This window comes from Canis lupus, chromosome 19 (assembly GCF_011100685.1).
Source record: "Canis lupus familiaris isolate Mischka breed German Shepherd chromosome 19, alternate assembly UU_Cfam_GSD_1.0, whole genome shotgun sequence".
Classification (NCBI taxonomy): domain Eukaryota; kingdom Metazoa; phylum Chordata; class Mammalia; order Carnivora; family Canidae; genus Canis; species Canis lupus.
Genome location: NC_049240.1, coordinates 44,443,049 through 44,465,817, shown reverse-complemented (window position 1 = coordinate 44,465,817; position 22,769 = coordinate 44,443,049). Strand labels below are relative to the sequence as shown.

The following is a 22,769-nucleotide window of genomic DNA, read 5'->3' as shown; positions in this document are numbered from 1 at the left end:
CAGGTTCCCTGCAGGGAGCCTGCTTCTCCCTCTGCCTGTGTCTCTGCCTCTCTCTCTCTCTCTCATGAATAAATAAATAAAATCATAAATAAATAAATAAATAAATAAATAAATAAATAAATAAGCTAGACAGTGATAAGTACTGAGGCAAAAATCATCTTATACCTGATGGAAATGAGACAGCTAGGTAGCCAGGTGGGTATGTGGTAGAAAAGCATTTCAGGCAGAGAGCACTGCAAATGTGAAGGCCTTGAAGAGGATTTGCATCTTGTGAGTAAGAGAAGGCCTGGGTGGCCAAAGGGAAAGTTGAGAGGAGAGCAGTACAAAGTTCATCTTTCTATTCAATATTAATTTCCCTTGTCAATCACAGGGAGTACCGTGGATGGTACCCTGTTGACAGATCATCAACACATTAACTGCATTAAATTTGATTAAACTTATATGCCCTCACCTAAAGAGTTGTGTCTTGGTAGATGAAAATAAAAGTGAAGAAAAATGAGAGATCTTGGCTTTGATAGTTTAAACCTCCTTGGAAAAAAGCAGCATTGAAAACACGTAATTGAGATTTGTCAACTTGTGTTTTCTTCCATAACAATTTAGCTCCTAAAACTTGTACATTTTTTTTACTGATCAAAATTATTTTCTTTAAATGTGATTTTCAAAGACCAAATAAAAAGTTAGAAATATTCAACATTTGATTTGGCATTACTATCCACTTTTTATTATAAAGTTTAAAGGCCTATTTTTCTTACTGACAGTGACATTCTTTTCATGATTAAGTATTTAAACATCACTTATTTTGAGTGAGATTATAGGGGAAAGTTAAAATATCATCTTTGTAAAAACAAGTTGCATCATATTTATTAAGATTTTAAAAATATATGCAATTATATTCAAATGTATCATTTTTCCTTGCTAAAAAAATATGACTAAAAATTTGAAAGCTAAGAAGTGATTTGGATCAAAATCTTGAAAATAAGGAATTAAATGAATCAAGTAAATGTGGACTTAGCAAATTCTACAGTCTATATTAGATAAGGTTATTTAATACAAATAAAAGTTTGTCATCACAGAAATGTTATAAAAATATGACATTACTAGGCTCATTACCTTGAGAGATAGTGCTAGAAATGTAAACTAATTTAAAAAGTTTAGACAAATGAATCAAGTCCAAAATCTTGTATCTCTTACAGTGTTATACTCTGTTCAGTTTTCAAAACTGATATCTAAATATACCTTTGCATTTTTCATTGGCAAATCTCTATTGATCATAGGCTAAGTGGGAAGAAACATGAAAATGAACTTGTGTGGCAATGATTTTATTTGTCTGTGACATCTTCTGTTGATTCACTATTAATTATACCATTATTCAAAGTAGCAAACTCTTATATTGAAGGAGAGAAACACAAGAAGTTTAATTCAAGGAAATGAAATTATCTTAGTTATTAAACAGGGGAGACTATATGGACTAGAAGAAACCAGCAAAATTTAATAGAAATCCATAAGAAAGGAGAATGAGTCTTCATTGTGTTTATTTTTGAAAGAAAGCCAATGGGTGAGTAAATAATCTTCAGTCAACTGTTAGAGAAAATGGCTAAAACTGAGCTGGGCTAAACCATTGTCAGTACCCCCAAGTACAGACCACTTTTAGAATAATAATATTATAATGAAAAAAAGCCACAGGCAATTGAACTAAACAATAATTAAGGATGGGTGTCATGAGTGTTAACTAATTCTTTCTGGGCAATTTTTGGGACAAGAAGTAGGAAGAGTTTGTTTAGTTGAGCATAGATAACCTTAGAAGCTGACCTTAGAATAAAAAGGAAAAAAAAAAATTGTTCCAAACATGCGACCACAAGAATGATTAGATTCTGAAGATCTTGTGTCTTTTGGTTGCCTGGTTATATTTTATGAATACATGCACATACAAGTCTGAGTAATCCCATCTGGAAATGGAACACTTCCTTCTTCTGAAAATTTTTTTTTTAGATTGGCTTGCATTATTAGTTGTTATATTAGCTGGCTTCCTTATTTTCTTTCTCTGACTCATATCTTCACAAAGAAAGCAAGGGAGTAGAAAAGAAAGGCTCTGGAATCAAAATGCAAAAAATAAAGTGAAATTGTTTTAGAGAGCAAAATATATAGTTAAGCTTTGTGTCCCAAGTACCTGAGCAAGAGGTATTATTAGTACAGTTGTTCAAGTGACCACAAGTATGGGCCCAGTAACTTTTAAATCCTGAGTTATAATATGATAAAAGATTTCCCTGGGGGACATCTGGGTGGCTCAGTGGTTGAATGTCTGTCTTTGTCTGAGAGCATGATTCCTGGGTCCTGGGATTGAGTCCCGCATCAGGCTCCCTGCAGGGAGCCTGCTTTTCCCTCTGCCTGTGTCTCTGCCTCTCTCTGTGTCTCTCATGAATAAATAAATAAAATCTTAAAAAAAAAAAAAAGATTTATCTGGATCATCTGCAACATCAGAAGTAGGAAGATTTATAAGAAGTTTACACATACTATTGGTTTAGCAGAAAGACTTCATTTCAAAAGATCAAGAGTACCAAGATCAAGCCTTGTTCATTCTTGTGATGCTTTCCCAAATGTCTCCCTGCTATGCCAAACCCACTCTTTGATTCTTTCGAGTCTTTTCCCTGGGCTAAAATCCTTTTCCTTTAGTATTTCCCTTCCTTTCCTTTTGAAATTCATAGAGAATATTGAAAGTAACCAATTATGAAATATTTGAAACTGAAAGTAAGGTATACTTGAACATGAAAAGTTATGGCAAGATTAACATAAATGTAGTTAATCCATTGGAAAACATACCTTACATGAATCAAAATGCAACATAACATACGCATTAATTTTTTAATTGATCATGTCTATATGAACTGCTCATATCTGAGGGGTTAGGAAGATATCATAAAGCTCTATATCTGCCTATAAGGCATTTGCATTTAGTTTGAATAATATACTGTTACACTAGAAAGATTCTTAGAATAATCCTGACAAGTCTGCTTATTTCCCGGACTCTTAATTTGCTCATGGTTGTAGAGCTAGTTCTCTGCTCCTCCTCTATTCTCCAGAAATTGTATTTTTCTTTTAGGACCTTTTTTTTTTTTTTTACCTTCATCATAGGCTCATTAATGTTCTATGTTATGAAAGTATCCCAAGGCCATCCATAGTGCTTAACATCAGGGCTAACGTGAAAAGCTGAAGGTCAAAATAGAAAGTGTGACAATACTATTGTTTGCCAGAGTTTTTAGAGAAAGTTCAATTTTATTTATGTGCAGGCTACTACTTAATCATTTTGCATGGATGCTGCATATTTCCTTTTTTATTATATATTCTATTTAGTGCCTCAAAATGTATTCATTGAGAAATATTGCTTATTTAATGACTTTTTCAATGACTTAACAATTGGTATTAACATTTGGGTGATATTAAAGCCAACAGTTAGTTATCCAAACCCAGTTAAAAGGAGAAAGTTTTATTATCTAATATGAATGCTAGGAGGTGATTTATATACTGAATAGTTCAGAACATGTCCTTGAACAATTGTAGCTGCTTATTTTTTGTCATCTTTCTGGCAGGTGCCAAATTGTAATGCTTAATGATACAACTTAAATTAACTAAAATGAATCCTTGTGGAAAAACATAATACCTGCTTGGTACAAGGGAACTGATTATATTGCCTTCATTTACACAGAAGTTATTCATAATTCATTGACACCCTCTCATTACTCAGTTATGTTTTTTTTTTTTTTTGAGCAAATGGGAAAATATAGAACTTTGTGCAGGTGTTCATGCTTTTTATGCCATATTGAATAGAGTGGTCAAAAAGCTGCTCTTAGCTCCTGGAAATAACTAAATAAACTTTATAACTAACCAACATGCAAAAGCACTTTGAGGATATATAAGAGCATAGCTTCTTCTAACAGTGTTTCTCCAAACATTTATCTTTAATATGAATTTTATTTAAATAGCTTAAAATGCATGGAAAATGATACTAAAATATAGAAAAAAAAGATTTGTGGCAATGGTAAATTAGAGCAGAGCATGGCATTTTATAGAATATTTGAAGGTTATAGATTTTTTAAATCCTTAATTAAATCAATTATAAGAAAGTAGATGCAAAGTGTCAGAGTTTGAAATGTAGATAAATGCATATTAACATGTAGAGAGAGTAAAGCATTGAATTTTAAATTAACTACAAAAATGGAAATCATTTCCTTTATCCCCACATTTTTCTTCTTTTCTATTATAAAAGATCCCATTTATAGGCTATAAGAGGAATTAATAGTAAAGCTATTTAAAATGTGCAGCTTAATTAATTATTTTTACTCTAATCTGTCCTTGGGCAAAATACTTCCAAGTGGAAGAATTTGTTAGCCTAAAAGCCTCTGAGTTGGAATGCTGCTTGAAAAATCACAGGAGTGAAAACTAGTCAATTGGGTAATCATTTTAATTGCCAAAACTGGTCATTAAGAAGGCCTTCCAACCAGACACTGACTTCGAAGTATTTGATTTAGTGGTTTCGCGTAGTTTATGTTGTCTTTGTTTTTTGAAGACAACTTTACCAGGATTGGGAGATTGACCTCTTATTTTCTACCCTTTCTTCCAGGGAGTGACCTTCATCAAATCTAAATTATCCAATCTAGAAGGGAACAAGAACTCAGGAGATTCTATAATTTTTTTTTTGATTCTATAATTTTTATTTAGAAAATTAAGTAAATCCGATGCAAGGATAATTTCCTTCAATTTACACATTTTGGGTGATTAGTGCTTGTTGTTCTTGTTTTGCAAGTGTTTAAAGGGATTGAAAGATTTTAAATTCTCTGATCTCCCGCAAAATACTGTATAACTTGTTGGATCATAAACAATGAGAAATAATTGCCTTAGTGAAGACACTAGAACTGATTTTTAAAAAGTTTCTTATTATTTTCTTAAGTGTACAGAATTTCATGTGCAAATTTAATTCCTTTAAAAATAAATATACAGAGTCACAATTAAAAGAAAATGTAATGTAAAAAGAAAAAGTAAATAAGTAAATATTTTCCATATGGTTAAGCATCTGACGAATTGAGTTTATTTTTTGAGATAATAATAATGATGATGATGATGATTATAATCCCCTTCACCTATTTCACCCATTCTCTACCCCCACCCCCCTACCATGTGTCTCCTTCCTCTGGTAATCATTTGTTTGTTATTCCTAGTTAAGACTATTTTGGGGTTGTCTCTCTCTCTCTTTTTTTCCTTTATTCATCTGCTTTGTTTCTTAAATTCCACACATAAGTGAAATCATATGATATTTGTCTTCCTGACTTACCTTTTTCACTTAGCATAATACCTTTTAGGTCCATCCATGTTGTTGCAAATGGCAAGATTTCATTCTTTCTTTGTGGTGGAGTAATATTATGTTGTATATACATACTACATATTTATCCTTCATCTTTTAATGGATTTGATTCACTTGATTTGCTTCGATAGGTTGGCCATTGTAAATAATGCTTCAGTAATTATAGGGCTGCATATATCTTTTTGAATTAGTGCTTTTGCTTTCTTTGGATAAATGCCCAGTAGTGGAATTAATGGATCATATGGCAATTCAATTTTAAGGTTTTTAAGGAACTTCCATACTGTTTTCCACAGTGGCTGCACCAATTTGCATTCCCACCAACAGTGAACAGGGGTTTTAAAAATATACATGTTGTCTAAGGGTAAAAGAAGTTATTAGCATTTTAAGCATACAGAATGAAAGATTCTTAAATTTTCATTTTCAATATTTTATAATTGCATGGTTTAAATTATGCTGTGGGTCATAGTATAGTCCTTAAAATTTTAATTCAGAAAAAAATCATATATAAAACAACTTTGTTATGTGACATATTAATAGTAACCTGTAAGTTTTTATATAAAATCATGATTAAATATATATTTTATATACATATATGTAACATGTACATAATAAAGAATTAGAAGGAAATGGGATACAATCACTATATTTTTCTGTATACTATCATCTCAGAAGCTGGAGTGAGAAAGTCTTCCTCTTGGTGCCTTGGTTTTTCCTCTGGGAAATGAAACACAAAAAATCTAAGTAATGCTATCTTATACTGCAGATAAATTACATTAATGTGTCTTGAAAGACAGACTTTTAAAAATATATGACTAAGTCTTTCAGGATAATAATGTTTCTGAAACATTTCTTATGACTGGTTTTAAGTTAGGCTGAAAAGCTCAAATTTTGATCTCTCCTACAATGCAGCCCAGCTTTTATTTGAAATATTTCTTCTGATCATAAACAATTAAAAGGGGAAGACTGTCTCAGAGTCTATTTGACTTGCTTTCTCCTTATTTTTAATTAAGGAATATACATGGCAAGAAATTCTTGATATTTTTGATATTTATGTTTCCATCTTCAAATATTATAATGCTTAAGGAGGAAGAGCCATTGATCAATGGAACAAAAAGATCTTAATTTTTATGCTGTAGAGGTTAAGTATTTTGGAGGTCAGCAAAATCTCTTAGTAGTGAATATCAAGTAGCTTTCACTGATTTTTTTTTCTTCCTAATATGGAATACAAATTATTTTACTGGATACATGAGTATTCATATTTCAGTGTTTGCTTTTTGAGTATTATACACAATAGTATTGAGAATGAACTTGATAAATGTATGTTGAAAATTCCTCTTATACCATTTGGAAATAGCATTCATATGATTTATTTGATTAAAGTAGTATGAAATTCTAATAGAAAACATGTCTTACTAGTCTATTGTCTGTGGAAGACAATGTATATCGCTGAAGTAAATACCTAAAGGGTTATTAATTTGCTCCTAGATTACAGAGAAAGTTTGGAGGAAAACTGAATGGTTAGAGTTCATTACAAAATTGATGAAATAGAAATCTTAATTCATAAGAACATCAAGTAGAAGAGTTCATGTTGTAACAAGATACCGACTTCATCTACTCAAAGCTCCTATTACCCATATGCAGTCATGCTTTAACATTGCTTATTTTGAGGTCACTGGGGTGGCTCAGTTGGTTAAGCCTCTTACTTCAGCTCAGGTTATGATCTCGTGGTCCTGGGATCAAGACCCACAACGGGCTCCTTGCTCAGCTTTCTCCCTCTCCCTTTGCCTTCTGTTCTCTCTCACTCTCCCTCTCTCTCTCTGTCAAATAAATAAATACATACATACATACATACATACATACATACATACATAAATTCTTTAAAAAAAAGTGAGAATTACCCTGCATCCTAGCAATTATACTATTAGGTATTTACCCAAAAGGTACAAAAATACTGATTTTTATCACTGTGCTGGCAATAATATCAGCATTATCAACAATAGCCAAATTTGGGAAAGAACCCAATTATCCATCGACTGATAAACAGATAAAAAAAGATATGTGTGTGTGTGTATTGTATGTAATGGACTATTACTCAGTCATCTAAAAGAATGGAATCTTGTTATCTGCAATGATGTGGATGAAGCTAGAGTGTATTAATGCTAAATGAAATGAGTCCATCAGAGAAAGATAAATACCATATGATTTTGTTCATATGTGGAATTTAAGAAACAAAACAGATGAACATAGAGGAATGAAAAAAAAGAGAGAGAGAGGGAAGAAAACCATAAGAAACTCTTAACTAGACAGAAAAAGCTGAGGGTTGCTAGAAGGAAGGTGGATGGTGGATGGGCTAAGTGGGTGATGAGTATTGAGGAGGACACTTGTGATACACACTGGATGTTATATATAAGTGATGAATCACTAAATTTTACTCCTGGAACCAATATTACACTGTATGTTAACTTACTAGAATTTAAGTAAAAAATTGAAACAAAAATAAAATAAAATTGCTTATTTTGTTTAATAAAATTTCCTTCAGTGAATACAGAATGAGTCAACTATATATTACTGGCAAATTATTGATACAACATCCAAAGCAGCTTTCTCTCTATTGGTTATCCTATCCACCTCTCTTTCCTCGGAAGGTTTAAATTCTTACAAATAATGAAGAATCATCAGAGTTATTATTTTATCAGAAGGAAACAGAACATAGGCTTTTGGCTGCCCAAGTCAATCTATTAATCTTTCTCACTCTATGTCTTTTCATAAATTGTGGATGAAGCATATACTTCATCATTGCCCTGGATTCAGCTATGGCAGGTGGTTACAATAGCTTTAAACTTTTCTGAATATTTTGTTTTGAACATAATTCAAAGAAAGCAGTATTCCTAATATTAAAACACAATTGAAAGTACTGTAAAATGCCGGCATAATGGATCAATCTTCTCAGGAAATCTTTTTGATTAAAACATTCCATTTTCTGAGTAACACCCTGTTTTGTAGGTTTAAATCAGTAAAGTCACACTGGCAGACAGGAAGGTGGCTGCACCATTAAGAAGACATTAACCCACTTCCCAAGGTTGAGCTTTATAATTGTGAACTGTCAGAACAGTGTTGCTTTCCAGATTCATTTTTCCTTCAGAAATATTCAGTGAACAATTTTTAAAAATGATTATGACAGATAAAAGGAAAATGTGTTTATAGAGCTTGAGCTTTTTAAGCAATAGCTGAATAAAATAGAAAAATACCAAGGTTGATTTCATGGACTCCTTTACTATTAACAGTCTCTATGATTACTCCACCTATCTTTTGATAATCTCTGAAGTCTTTATTAGTCTAACTCTCTTGTCTTTAGCTCACTAGCTCTGTGTGTGTGTGTGTCTGTGTGTGTGTGCACGCGCGTGTGAGAGAGAGAGAGATAGAGAGAATAGAACATTTAGGGCGTCATGAGTTGGATACAGGAAACCTTATTTTCTAAACTTGGTTCTGGAACTTACTTGGTGCACTTTGAAGCTATTTCCTGGTATTAAAATACATGAAAATTATTTTTGAAAATTATTAAATATATTTTAACATATTAAAAATATATTGAAAATCTTATATCATGGGGTAATTATATTAAGGACAACTAATTTAAGTTTCTTCTCTTACATTTAACATATTTATTTTACTTTTTTAACAAAAATTCTTAAAAGGCTACAAAAGTAGACAGAATAGTGCAATGTATCCCATGTACCAGTCACCTAACTTCAGTAGTTGTTAATATATAGTAAGTTTTGCTCCTTAAATACCTCCTCACACTTGGATGATTTTGAAGCATATCTTAGGCATTTAAACATTGCATCTGTAAGAATTTTAGCTTGTAACTGTAAATGATAGGCAATTATTTTCCTATATTTAGTTTTCATAGTCAAAATACTTTTATTGTATCTTAAATAAACTTCCTTAATTCATCATATTATTCAGTTAAAATATTTACAATTGTTTTTTTTAAATCGAGTCTGAATCATAATTTATATAAAACAAATTCACTGAATTTAAGTATACATTTAGTGACTTTCAAAAAATGTGGAAGATCGTATAATTACTACCACAATCATTGTACATTTCTATCACTTCACAATGTTTCCTCATATACTTTCATTGGCTAGGACATATGATTGGTGCATGTTTAATGAAAAAAAAAACCTGTTAGTTTTCCAAAGTGACTACACCATTTAACTGAACCTACCAATGGTATATGAGAGTTTCAGTTACTCCTCATTCTCACCCACTCTTAGTATCTCATTGTGGCTTTAATTTGCATTTTCTTATGCTAATAATGTTTGAGTATCTTTTCATGTGGGTACTGTCCACTTGTTTATTTTCTTTATGAAATAGCTGTTAGCATCTGTTTTCGGTCCTTTATTTACCTAATTTTAAAAAAATTGCCTACTTATGACAATCCTAAGGTGTTTATTTTTTTAATTTACTTTGATTCTAAGTACTTTGCCTGAAAAATATGATATACATATTTTCTCCTACTCTGTGGCTTGCCTTTTATTCATTTATTTTTTTCATTTCAGTAATATATCTGAAGGGAAAAAAGTTTAATTTTGATGAATTTGAATTTATCAGTTATTTCTTTATGGTTCATGCTATTTGTATTTATCTAGGAAAATTTTGACTACCTGAAGATAAAAAAAATATCTTATTCTATTTCTTTCAGAAGTTTTATAATTTTAAGGGGAAACAATTCAGGCTTTCACCAATAAGTTATATGTTAGCTTTATTGTATTTATTGATATCCTTTAGCAATATTATGAAATTCCCTTCTATTTATAATTTGCTGATGTTATCAAGAATGGGTTTTCATTTTCATCAAATGCTTTTTCTTCATCTATGACATGATATATGTTTATTCTGCTTATTTCATTATATATATACTGAATTATAATTAATTGCTTTTTGATTATTAAAATAATCATGGATTCCTGAGATAAACTATGTTTTATCATCATGAGTTTTTGTTTCCATACATGATATCTGAATTATAATTTATTGTTTAAAATATTTGCATTGATAGTCATAACAAATATTGATATGTAATTTATTTCCTTGTAATGTCTTGTTAGATTTAGGTGATCATAGATATATAGATATAGATATAGATATAGATATAGATATAGATATATAGATAGAGATAGATATGTATGAGTAGTACCATGCTAACATAGGTATGTTAGGCTTATTATATATATAATATATATAATATAGGTATATTATACATAGGTAGTATGACCTACTTCATGTGTTTTTGTGTATTTTTGTAAAAACCAAAATGTATTATTTTGATGTATAGTCTTTAAATTTATTTTTTAAGAGCAGATATTGTATTTTGCTCTTTTTTTTCTTTTTCTTACCTCTATGCTGTCATAATTAAGGGCATTGTTCCTGGAGCTTAGAATCAAATCATGTCTCCATGACTTCTTCCTTCTCTTCTTCCTTCTTTTTCTTTTTAACAGATTGATTAAAATATCATTTCATACCATACAATTCACCCTTTTTAAATTGAACATGCAATAAAATGCTTTTCGTATATTCATAGAGTTGTGCAATCATTATCACAATCAATTTTAGAGCATTTTCATCACACTACGGAGAAACCTTGCATCCTCAGCCATTGATCCTCGGCCTTCCCTCCTCCTATCCATTGGCAACCATGAATCCATCTACTACTGTCTCTAACAGATTTGTCTATTCTGGATATTTCATATAAATAGAACATATGGTCCTTTGTTACTTTAGCTTTTTTCACGTAACAAATGTTTTGAAGTTCATTAATTTTATTACATATATAATAGAGTATGAGAAAGGAATTGTAGTGTGACAGTAGAGGGAGTCAGGGTGTTTGTAGGGAAATCAAGATAGGTCTCCCTAATTGAAAAAAGTGATTTTGAGCTAAGGGGTGAACCAGTTGGCCAGGTAGCTATTTGGGCACCAGTCTCTCAGGCAAATGGGAGCATCCTGTGTGAAACTTTATATGTGCTTTGTATATTGAGACACAATCAGATCACTGTGACCAGGATAGAGAGAGCTTGAATATAGAGAATTGTAGGTGATAATTCCAGAGAGGGTAACAGGGATCAGGTCATATTAAGACATCATAGGACTATTTCAAGGATTTGAAGGGTCTTGAAAAAGATTAGATGTATAGACACACTCACATCTGGTTGTAAGAATGTTGTTACTTTTTAATTACCATTTTGTGTGTTCATGTTAATTTTTTTGTTTTGAGTTTTTTGTTCATTTATTGACTTCTATTCAATAAGATGAATTTTAAATTAAGACACATTTCTACAGTATGTTTCTTAATTTTAAAGATTATAGGCAATCACACTTAACTGTTTTAAGACTTTTTGCAATTCTAAAATTAAGCGGCATTTTACAAGACTGTATTATCACCTCAAGAAACTGATGACAGTGTTTATACTTCCGAGGAAAAGGATGTGAGGTTGGAAGTTAGAGGTGGAAAGGAGTATGTGCAGGATTATAGCAATTGTTAAAAATAAGTTCAACTCATTTTGTATGTAAATTATGCTTTGGTAAAGTCAGTTTAAAGAAAACTATATGTAAAGAAGATGTGGATATGAAAGTATATACAGATCCTATAGTAGTTTTTAATTGAGTTTTTATTTTTTCAACACTTATGTCTTTTAATTTAATTAATAAAGAGGAATTTTAAGATGATGTTAGTATGTATTTATGAAAATTCAAATAGATTTTTATTAACTCACCTTGCTACCAACATATAATTTTATAAATAAGTTCACATTTACTAAAGTGACTTTGGAATAGCCAATGGCCATGTATAAAATTTAACAAATATAATGTATCAGTAATATAGTAATATCATATATTATAATTTTATATATCAATAATAATATAATATTAATAAATAAAAGGCTTAAGTAAACATTTTGGATATAACTTTCTTTTTTTTTTTTAATTTTTTTTTTGGATATAACTTTCAATCACAAATATTTCATTACTTTCTCAAAGTGACTTTTTGACAAATCAAATAAGGTTTTTTGTGTTGTTGTTTTGTTTTGATTAGCAATCATGAAACTGTTTAGAGCAATATGATCCAGAGAGATATAAGAGATATAACATCTCTCCTTATATAAACAACAAAACGTTTTGATTTCCAAAACTGAAAATCAGTTGTAGTTTTTTTTTGTTTTTTTTTTTTTAAGATTTATTTATTATTCTATGAGACCACACAGAGAGAGGCAGAGGGAAAAGCAGGCTCCCTATAGGGAGCCTGATGTGGAACTCGATCCAGGACCCTGGGATCACAACCTGAGCCAAAGGCAGACACTCAACCACTGGGGCCACCCCAGGTGCCCTCAGTTGTGGTTCTAACACTTTAGGAAAGCCAGCTTCAATGTAATATGACTGCTTTAATTAAAATCACTGTTTTTCATTTTCTCTCAAAATAAATAAATTGGTTGTAACTTTTTGTGGCTTTAGTAGAAATTTCCAGTTGACATGCAACCAAGAAATGAAGTGAAACTCAAGGATTTACCAAAACAGATATTAATTTACCTCTAAGCATAGGTTTTTGAAGATGTGTGTGATAATCACGGAAGTTGAAAGGCATGTTTACAAATGGAAATCTATTGTAAAAGTTATTTTTAAGTTGATTCTTTATCATTTGGTAACACTTTGGAAAATAGGAATGGGACTCAAAGAATTTGAAATACTTATTTTACAAGCCTATCTCATGTACCATGTCATGTGAAAATAATTACAGCAACATTTATTAAAGCTAATATGTAACCATGCTAAATGTTTTGTATTATTTAACAGGTTTTAAAATTTTATGATATATATTCTGTTTTCGTTAAATAAGAAGAAAAAGAGGCCTGGAGAAAGTGAATAACAAGTCTCAGTTTGCATGATAAGAAAATGGTTCGAAAACAGACCCAAATATTCTGACTTCAGAGACCAGGGTGATAATCTTAGGCTATTCTTTCTTTTCAAATGTAGCATTAAATTAGTTTCTACCCTGCCCATGTACAGTTTTTATTCAGACATATGCACACTGGAAAGCAACATCTTCATTAATACAAACAAGCATCCTTTGGTGCAGGACACCTCTTTCTTTCTTTCTTTCTTTCTTTTCTGTCTTTCTTTCTTCTTTCTTTTTTTTTTAAATCTTTCTTTTTTTCTTACAATGTAGAATCTAAGATAATATTTGTTTTTGTTAGATCTATTCAGTAAATCCCAATTTGAAAAATTAAGACTGGCATTTTAGTATAACTTTGACATATGAGGTTTTGATTAATATCTACTTCTTTGACTACCTCTTCACTTTTTTCTAGTAAAATACTAAATGCCAGGGAAGTTTTATTTAGACAATGATCTAGAGAGTAACAGCATTGAAATATTATCAAAGGCATGAATGTGATCCTGAGAAGATTATGCCTACAGTTCTTCGGTAGAGAACACCAATTTAGTTATACTGTTTTACAAGAAAAGATTATATCTTTTGGGTACACCAACCAAATAAGCACAAAGCTGAGTTCCAAGTTTCATAAAAATATACCTTTATAAAAATAGGAAGTGAAAGAAAGAAACCCAACACAAGAAGCAAGGTTTTCTAATCACTGTTTTATGAACTGATTTGATAATCATCGCATGTTAAATATGTTCTATTCTAAGCACTTGAGTCACAGAAACGAAAGATAGAATTGTTGCTTTCAAATATTTTAGCCTTGCCAGGGATATGGATAAAATATAAGCCCTTATGAAATTCTCTGTTGAGTGTCACAATAAATGTGTTGTAGAAACTGTCTGGATATGCAGAGGAAGGAGTCATTTGGCTGTGGGCAGCAAGGAGAGAGTTCTCAAGGAAGTCACTCCTGAATGGGTCTCATGGTGGACATTTTTGGAAGGAATTCAGAGCAGAAATAACTTATGGAAAAATATATTCAGGTTTTCTTTTATGTTTACTCTTTATCAATACAGTCATCGTATGATTTTCAAACTGCCTAATATATATACCTTAGAATTTGGACAATTTAATACTGCAATCATATATGAAGGCACAACAAACATTAGAAAACTGCTCAAATTCCAGTTAGGACTGGCTATAACACTTCAGGGATATCACAGTTTATTCTTCTGTTATAGTCATCTCAGTGACCTTAAGGAATATCCCATCCTTTCTCTTTTCCTTAAAATAAGAGCAAGACTGAATCATTGCCTTTTATTTTTTATTATATATAGAGGACTGAGTTCCAAGAAGCCAAATGGCTTATTTGGGGGGATAAATTAGCCTCAGAATAGGGTTCCCTTCTACTACTTCTTTCAGGCGTATCCTTGAGATCTTTTCCTTGCTTTCTTTCCACCTGTTTCGGCCCCCAGAAGACTTTCTTGGAGTCATCTGACTTGTCCACTGGCATCTGGTTGAGTATAGTCAAAAGAGAAATCAGAAAGAGAGAGTATAAAATCAAAATAATTCATTCTCTAATCTTTCTCTAGGATGGGTTTACCTCTTTAACTGAGGCTGGTAACACAATAGGTGGTCTTTTAGAGGATTGCTGTGAATGTTGTTCTTTTCAAATTTGGTTGGACACTAAGGACGTTTTGATACTTCATATTTTTCAAACACACTCATCAGGCAACTTAAATGCAGCCAGCTATTCTGAAATTAGATATTTCTCAGTTATGAGTTGCTGATTTACCACATCACCATTCTCTCCCCAAAGCTAAAGGCAACAGCAGATGTTTCTTTGCAACCTATAACACTTTGTCATGCCTGACCATATAGCAGGGGCCAAGTTGTATTTCTCTTATGATCGCTTACCATCTTGTCAGTGAGGCAGTCAACTAGGGTGTTTGGGAAGCTTCCTATTTCTCTGGCTTTTAAATCATTTAGTTTAACATTTAGCATCTGGGTTGTTAGAAATAAGTTGTCTGGTTTATAAAACTGTATTTTTGTATTCTCTCATTGGTTCTAGTGCTACCAATAAGGCACCAAGGAAGTTTCAAGGTGGAAATCATATGATTAGTGATTAAATTCCTGACACATAATTCAAGTCTAGTGTGGTATCACAAATTTAATTGTCTATCTAGAGGACACATGTGAGATTCAGTGACTGTATCCAGGAATGCATTTTCTAAATGACCATGAATTCTTATATTGAAACATGAGCCTTTTTATAGGTTCAAGGTGAAAATGCCTCAAAATTATGCCGTAATGGTACATTACCATATAACATGGTAAAGTGCAGTTTTTGATGACAGAGCTTTTGCACTGTAAATGAAGATGCTGATTAGGCTTGCAAGGTGCAGTATTTTTGAACTTATGATAAAAATGTTTTAACTTGGAGATGAGAAAGTAAAATGTAGTGGGGTTTCACATCTCTGTTTCCACATGGAACTCTAACTGGTGGAATGAGATGTCTGGAGTCCAGCTCATTCTTAGTAGACCCTACTGTACCCTATTAAAGCAACATGCATACTTATAGACTGGTTTTAATGTTACTTTTTTCCTCTTTCTCTGTGTCAGCAGAAAGTAGAGAAGTAAATACTAGACTCACTAAGTATTAAAATTCATAAAAATTGCTGTATGCCAAATAGACTTTTGGTACCATAGAAAAACTTTGTCATGAGACTAGCTATTTGTCCTTCATTAAAAAGACAACTAATTTTATTTTACAAATAATTATTAGAATTTTGCTTTCATTCTTAGTGATTCATCAATGTGTATATTTTGTTCATGCAAAATATGATCCTGGATAGAAAAGGAATCGAAGGTGTTTACTAGAGTTCTAACTTGAAGGAACATGGATAAAATAATAAAGACAGTACATACATAATATGCCAATATATGAAGAAGAATTTCTCTACTTTCTTTAACTAAAGCAAATTTTATATGTAGAAGGCTCAAATCACTCAGTAAATCCTGTGACTGTGGGTTTGATGTTAAGCTTCCGTCCTTTACCAGTGAAATGTGGAATGAAATGATCTCTGTTAATGTGAAGATTAAAATTAGGTTTGATATACATGTATTATGTACCTACCCATAAATTGTAAGCATTTGTGAAGTGTTAGTTTGTAATATTTACCAGAAAAAAAAGGTAAAAGACGAATGAATGAATGAATGATGAATGAAATGAAAAGCCTCATGAGTTTTGATAAAAGTAAATTAGGAAGTGCTTCATTTGCAATACTGCTCTAATATTTGTGTTCTTCACCCTTCTTAAAATATCAAGTGTTACCCCTTTCTTCTGGTCAAATGCAGCTGATCTTATATTGGTCTCTCTGCAGCTTTTTTGTTTTTATCAAATCTGCTCTCTACAGTAGAAGCAGAATAATCTTTTTAAAACTACAAACCAATAAAACATGAGTTTTTAAAATTATTATTATTATTAATTATTGCTATTAATTTTTGGACACAACAGTCAGATTGACAGCCTTGGTCTATAAGAAGGAAGGCCCTAAACATTTGCCCTTTACCCTTTCTCCTCAGGCTCTTCATGGGATCTTCTAGATGTCTGAGCGACCCTCATGCTCCCTTTAACCTTCATTCATTTCCCCCACATTTCTGTTCCTCCTTACTCTTGACTCTCACACTGTGTATTCCCTCTGCCCAAAGCCCTTCCTTCTGTCTTTCTCTTTTCCTCTCCTATTGACTGTTTATCATTCTCTTTCTCAGGAAAATCTTCCCAGGTAGCTATCATTTTTATTCTCGTAGCAAACAATCTTCCTTCTCATTTTGATGAAAAAAAAAATATTCATTGAAATTTAAAGTAGATACAAATCTTAAAGGTTGGCTCTTCTAAGGAAGGAGTGAAACTGTTGGCTTAATCAGCTCAGTGCTGCTATAAACAAAATGACATAGACTGGGTAGCTAAAGCAACAGAAATTTATTTTTTACAGTCCTAGAGACTGAAAATCAAGATCAGGGTGCCCAGCATGGTCAGGATCAGACGACAGCCCTCCTCCTGGCTTGCAGTGCTTGCTTTCTTGTGGGAGGGGGGGGAAAGGGAGAATAGAGACAGATATAAAAATATATATTCTTAAAAAAAATATATATATATATCTTAATTCAAAATGATGAATGATTATATCTCTGTGGTAAGATTATTTTCTTTAATTTTTCATGTCACATTCTCTCTTTTGGTGATCTCTTCATTCAACTAACAAGCATATACTCATATTTAAAGTATTGCTTTAGGGATGCCTGGGTGGCTCAGTGGTTTAGTGCCTGCCTTCGGCCCAGGGCATAATCCTGGGGACCCAGGATCGAGTTCCACATCGGGCTCCCTGCATGGAGCCTGCTTCTCCCTCTGCCTGTGTCTCTGCCTCCCTCTCTGTGTCTCTCATGAATAAATAAAATATTTAAAAAAATAAACTATTGCTTTATTCATCCACTGATTTCATAAAGAGTTGAGAACTATATGGGTAGGCCACCTATGGTTTAGGTTTAGAAGCAAAAACTAAATAAAATGACTAGATGATAAATCCACTAATTTCCCTTTTAATCCCTCTCTTTCCATCCCACCCCTGCCCCACTCTGTCCATGGGAAACACTGTTTTTTGTCACCATAGATTAGTTTGCATTTTTTTTCTAGTTTATTTAAGTGGTATATTACTATGTATTTTTTTTCTGGCTTCTTTCACTTGGCATAATTATTCGGAATCCATCCATATCATTACATGCATCAAATAGTTCATCTTTTTTTTTTTTTCTCAATGGTATTACATTGTATGTGTTAAGGCAAAAAATATATTCATGACACTTGTTAAAAAACCAATGCAAGCTATTTTCAGAACCAACACAAGAGATAGAAGGGAGTATTGCAATGGAATTTTGTAGTAGAGGAAAGAAATGTGCTCAACACCAAACACAAGGAAAAGTAGAAATTTATAGTCAAGGAGCAGAGTGGGTTGTTAATGGATGGACACCTACTCAGAGGAAATATCAGAAGTAAGGGAAGATTCTGGGTACACTGACCTAACAAGATTCTTTTTTTTTTCAGATTTATTTATTTATTCATGAAAGATACAGACTGAGAGAGAGGTAGAGACATAGGCAGAGGGAGAAGCAGGCTCCTTGTAGGGAGCCGGATGTGGGACTCGATCCCAGATCCTGGGATACCTCCCTGAGCCGAAGACAGGCACCCTGCCACTGAGCCACCCAGGTGTCCCAAGGTTCTTGGTAATGGCAAGCCAAAGTGATCAGACTCCACCGTGGGAGTACAAGGGATGAAGAATTTAGTCAGATATTGACAGTGATCAGATATCAAGAGTGGGGGATTCTGGCTAATCTGACTTAGTAAGATTTTTGCTAATGTTGAGTTTCTGAGGACATACCCAAGCATAGAATAATATGGATATATGTGATTTGTTTATGCATATATCTGCACATGGGCATTGAGTGGCTTCCAATCTATGCTTATTGTAGGTGGAGTTGCTATGAACATTTGTGTACAAGTCTTGATATAGATATATTCTTTAATTTTATTGGGTAAATAAACACTAGGAAATAGAAGGGTAGATCATATGCTAGTTATATGTTTAACTTTTTAAGAAAATGCCAAATTGTTTTCCATATTTGGTAGTACCATTTCCCATTCCTACAAGTTCTTCCATAACCTCACCAACACTTGGTTTGCTGGCCATTTTAACTTTATTCTAAGAATGGTGCAGTAATTTTATTTCCCTAATGTCTAATGATGCCAATAATTTTTTCTATGCTTATTTGCCACGTATATACATGAATAAAGTGTATTCTTTCTTGAATAAAGTGTCGCTTCAAAAATGCTTCCCATTCTTTATTGGATTATATATTCATTATATTTTTGAGTTTTGGTAGGTTTTTTTTCTTAATATATATCCTTTGTTAGACCTAAGATTTGCAAATTTTTTTAGTTTGTGACTAACCTTTTCATTGTCTTACCATTATCCTTTGAAGTGTAGAGGTTTTCTAATTTGACTGAGTTCATTTTATAGATCTTTTTGATCAATCATGGTTTTGATGTCATACCTAAGAAATATTTGCTTACCCCACGATCATAAAAATTTTCTTCCATATTTTTCTTTAGTTTTAAAGTTTTAAATTTTTCATTTAGGTCTGTGATAAATTTCCAGTTTATTTCTTAATAAGATGATAGTTTAATTTTTGTGTATGCATATTTATTTATTCAAGTATCATTTGCTGAAAAAACTATCCTTTTTAAAAAAATTGTCAAAAATTAGTTATTCGTAAATGTATGGGTCTGTTTGTGAACTCTCTCATCTGTTTCACGGATGTATTTCTCTTTTTCTAATACTACATATATCCTCTTGGTAACTGTCAATTTATTATGTCTTGAAATGAAGTAATGTTCATCAACCAACTTTTTTTGCCATTTTATGTATACAAAATATTTTGCATTTCCATATGAAATTTAGAATCAGCTTGTCAATTTCTAGGAAATGTCTGCCGGGTTTTTAATTGGGATTAGGTATAATTTACCAATTTGAGAAGAGATGACATCTCAATAGCTTGAATCTTACAAACCATGAATAGAATATATCTCTTTATTTTTTCAGGTTTTTATTAGTTACTCTTAACAAAATTTTATAGTTTTTAGGTTCTTGTACATATTTTTATATAAGTTACTAAGTATTTATTGTTGTTGATACTACTGTATAAGTTTTCTTATATTAATTTTCAATTATTTATTGTTAATATACAGAAATTTTTATAGCAACCTTGTGTCCTATAGTTTTACTAGATATATTAGTTATCCTAAGCAGGTTTTTTGTTTTGTAGATTCTATTGAATTTTTTATGTAGAGGATTAGATTGTGTTATCTGAAAATAAATACAGTTGATTTCTTCCTCCTCTCCCATCTGGAAAAAAAAAATGTTTCTTGCCTTATTATTCTGCCTAGAAACTGTAGGACAAATTTGAGTAGAAGGGAGAGTGATCATTCCTATTGTTCCTAGTTTAATATCTATTCTGAGTCTTTATCAGGAACTGATGTTAGATCTTATAAATAATTTCTTTGCATTTATTAAGATCTTCATATGTGTTGTCACTTTTGTTTTGTTAATATGGTAAATTATACTGTTAGTTTTTTTAATGTTAAATTAATCTTTATTTCTGGGTTAACCCCCCCTTCATCATTATGTATTATCTATTTTATGCTTCTCAAATAGCCATTTATTTTAAATTTTATTGATTTTTCTCTATTGTTTTTTCTGTTTTCTATTTCTTTGATTTCTCTACTTTTATTTTCCTTTCTATACTTTAGGTTTAACTTTTTTATTGTTTTCTTCTAGTTTTTTAAGATGGACACTGAGGTCATTAATTTGAGACATTTCTTTTTCTTTTGTATCTTGTCTTATAGTGGCTTAGTGGCAAATTTTTCATATTTCCACTAAAATACCTGAGCTGTGTTCTGGGAAATGGTTAAGCTATTTGGAAACAATTTGATCCTTTGAGTTCTTCCTTTAAGTTTTGTTAGACAGGAGTAAACCAGAGTTAGTCTGGGGTTAATTTTTATTTCTCATTGCTGAGGCAAGACTCTTCTAGGTACTCTATTCAGACTCCCTATGAAGTGGAAAGTTTTCAAGTCTGGTTGGTATTAACAAGCACAATTCATGGACCTGTGTGAATTTTGGAACTCTTCTCTCTGATCCTTTTGTATAGCCCTTTCATCAACCCAAAGTTGCTTCAGATGTGTGTGCTTGTGCTTAGTACTTGGCTGACTATTCTAGGAGAACCCTTTGCAGATATCTAGAGTTCTCTTTATGTTACATTCTCTTCTCTGACACTCTACCCTGTGAGATCTAACCTATTGGCCTCCTTTAATTCTCAGCCCTATCCCTCTCAGGGAGTTGTCTAGGTTCTGTTGGGTTCTTTTGTACTTTGGTGCTACCTGAATCTCTCAGGCATTTAGCCATGGCCATCATGAGACTCACTCAGTTATTTCCTAAGTTAATTAGGAATCATTGTCCTTTCTTACCTTATGTCCAATGTGCTGAAAAGACTTGTTTTATATATTTTATTCATTTTTTAGTTGTTTTATTCAGAAGATAAATCTAGTCCTTTAATATGGTCTAAGTGGAAGTTTGGTCATTACTTTTAAACTTTTATTGCCAATTCATGTATATCTGGTTTAGTTATTCATGGTGAACGATTCCTGAAGGAAAAACCTGAGTCTTATAGTTCTTTATATTCCTTTTATAGTTCTGATAGCTTGATGAGTGTTCACTGGATGACTGATGATTCTTATTAAAGGACAGTGCTTATTAGTAATCATCTCATATTTTTGACCTGGTGATTTTGTTTATAATACTGAAAAAATGCAGTTGTTTATATGAACTAAATGATCAGTAAATTGTGATATACTGAAAATATTAAATAAACACGTTATAAAAACTAATAATGATTCAAACAGTTAAAATAAACTATAAAGAATTTTATGATACATTTAGTAAGATGCATCTTTTAAATGATGATTTTCATTGATTAAATGCAACTAATCTTAATCTTTAAAAAAAACTTTTTGAAGCAAAAATAGATGTGGAGATAGAAATGTCTATATATTCATTTAAAAAAAAACATATATTTAAATTTATTTCAGGTGATTGTCAAATCTGGTCCAGGAACTTTCCTCAGTTTGGCTGTTTATGACAATTATATCTTCTGGTCAGACTGGGGAAGAAGAGCTATTCTGCGTTCCAACAAGTACACAGGAGGAGATACAAAAATTCTTCGTTCTGATATTCCACATCAACCAATGGGAATCATAGCTGTTGCCAATGACACCAATAGCTGTAAGTTACACTAGAAACTTAATGTATTTCTTAATTATATAATCTTTGCAAAAAATTATGTTTTCCAGTAATACTTAGTTGATTTTTTTTAACGTTCCTGTAGATAGTGTTCAGGATTTGCCTATTCAGTATATTAAAATTATCTGAAAGCTGTACCTAAAGGAATTGGCAGAAACGAAAGTGAGAGTCCAAGAAACGCAAATACAAGCCTAGCACCAAGCGAAGAAGAGAGATAGTAATGAGAATTAGAGCAGAAATCAAAGTGAAGTAAGACCAGAGAACACTGCAGCACAATCAAAAAAAATAGGTACCTGGTCCTTGAAGAATTAATAGATAGTAACGCTCTCTGGCCAGTCTAATTAAAAAGTAAAAAAAGACTCAAATTAATAAAATCATGAATGAAAGAGGAGAGATCACAACCATGTGCCAAGGAAATACAAAAGATTTCTCAACCCAAACGTGTATATGAGCAAACTATTTGCCAACAAAGTAGACAATCTAGTAATAATGGAGCATTTTCTGGAAACCTCCACAAATTACCAAGTGTGGAACAGAAAAAAACATTAAAAACTCCCCCCTCCCTCGCTCTGAA

The 22,769-nt window shown here is 31.9% G+C and overlaps 1 protein-coding gene across 1 annotated transcript in view; it reads left to right on the top strand.

Moving 5' to 3' along the window:
- LRP1B (LDL receptor related protein 1B) overlaps positions 1-22,769 on the top strand; it is a 1,959,891-nt gene that overhangs the window by 1,603,107 nt on the left and 334,015 nt on the right. Inside the window, exon 44 of the mRNA XM_038565111.1 lies at positions 21,985-22,177. Coding sequence (XP_038421039.1) covers positions 21,985-22,177 — 193 coding nt within the window. The remainder of the gene's footprint in view (positions 1-21,984; positions 22,178-22,769) is intronic.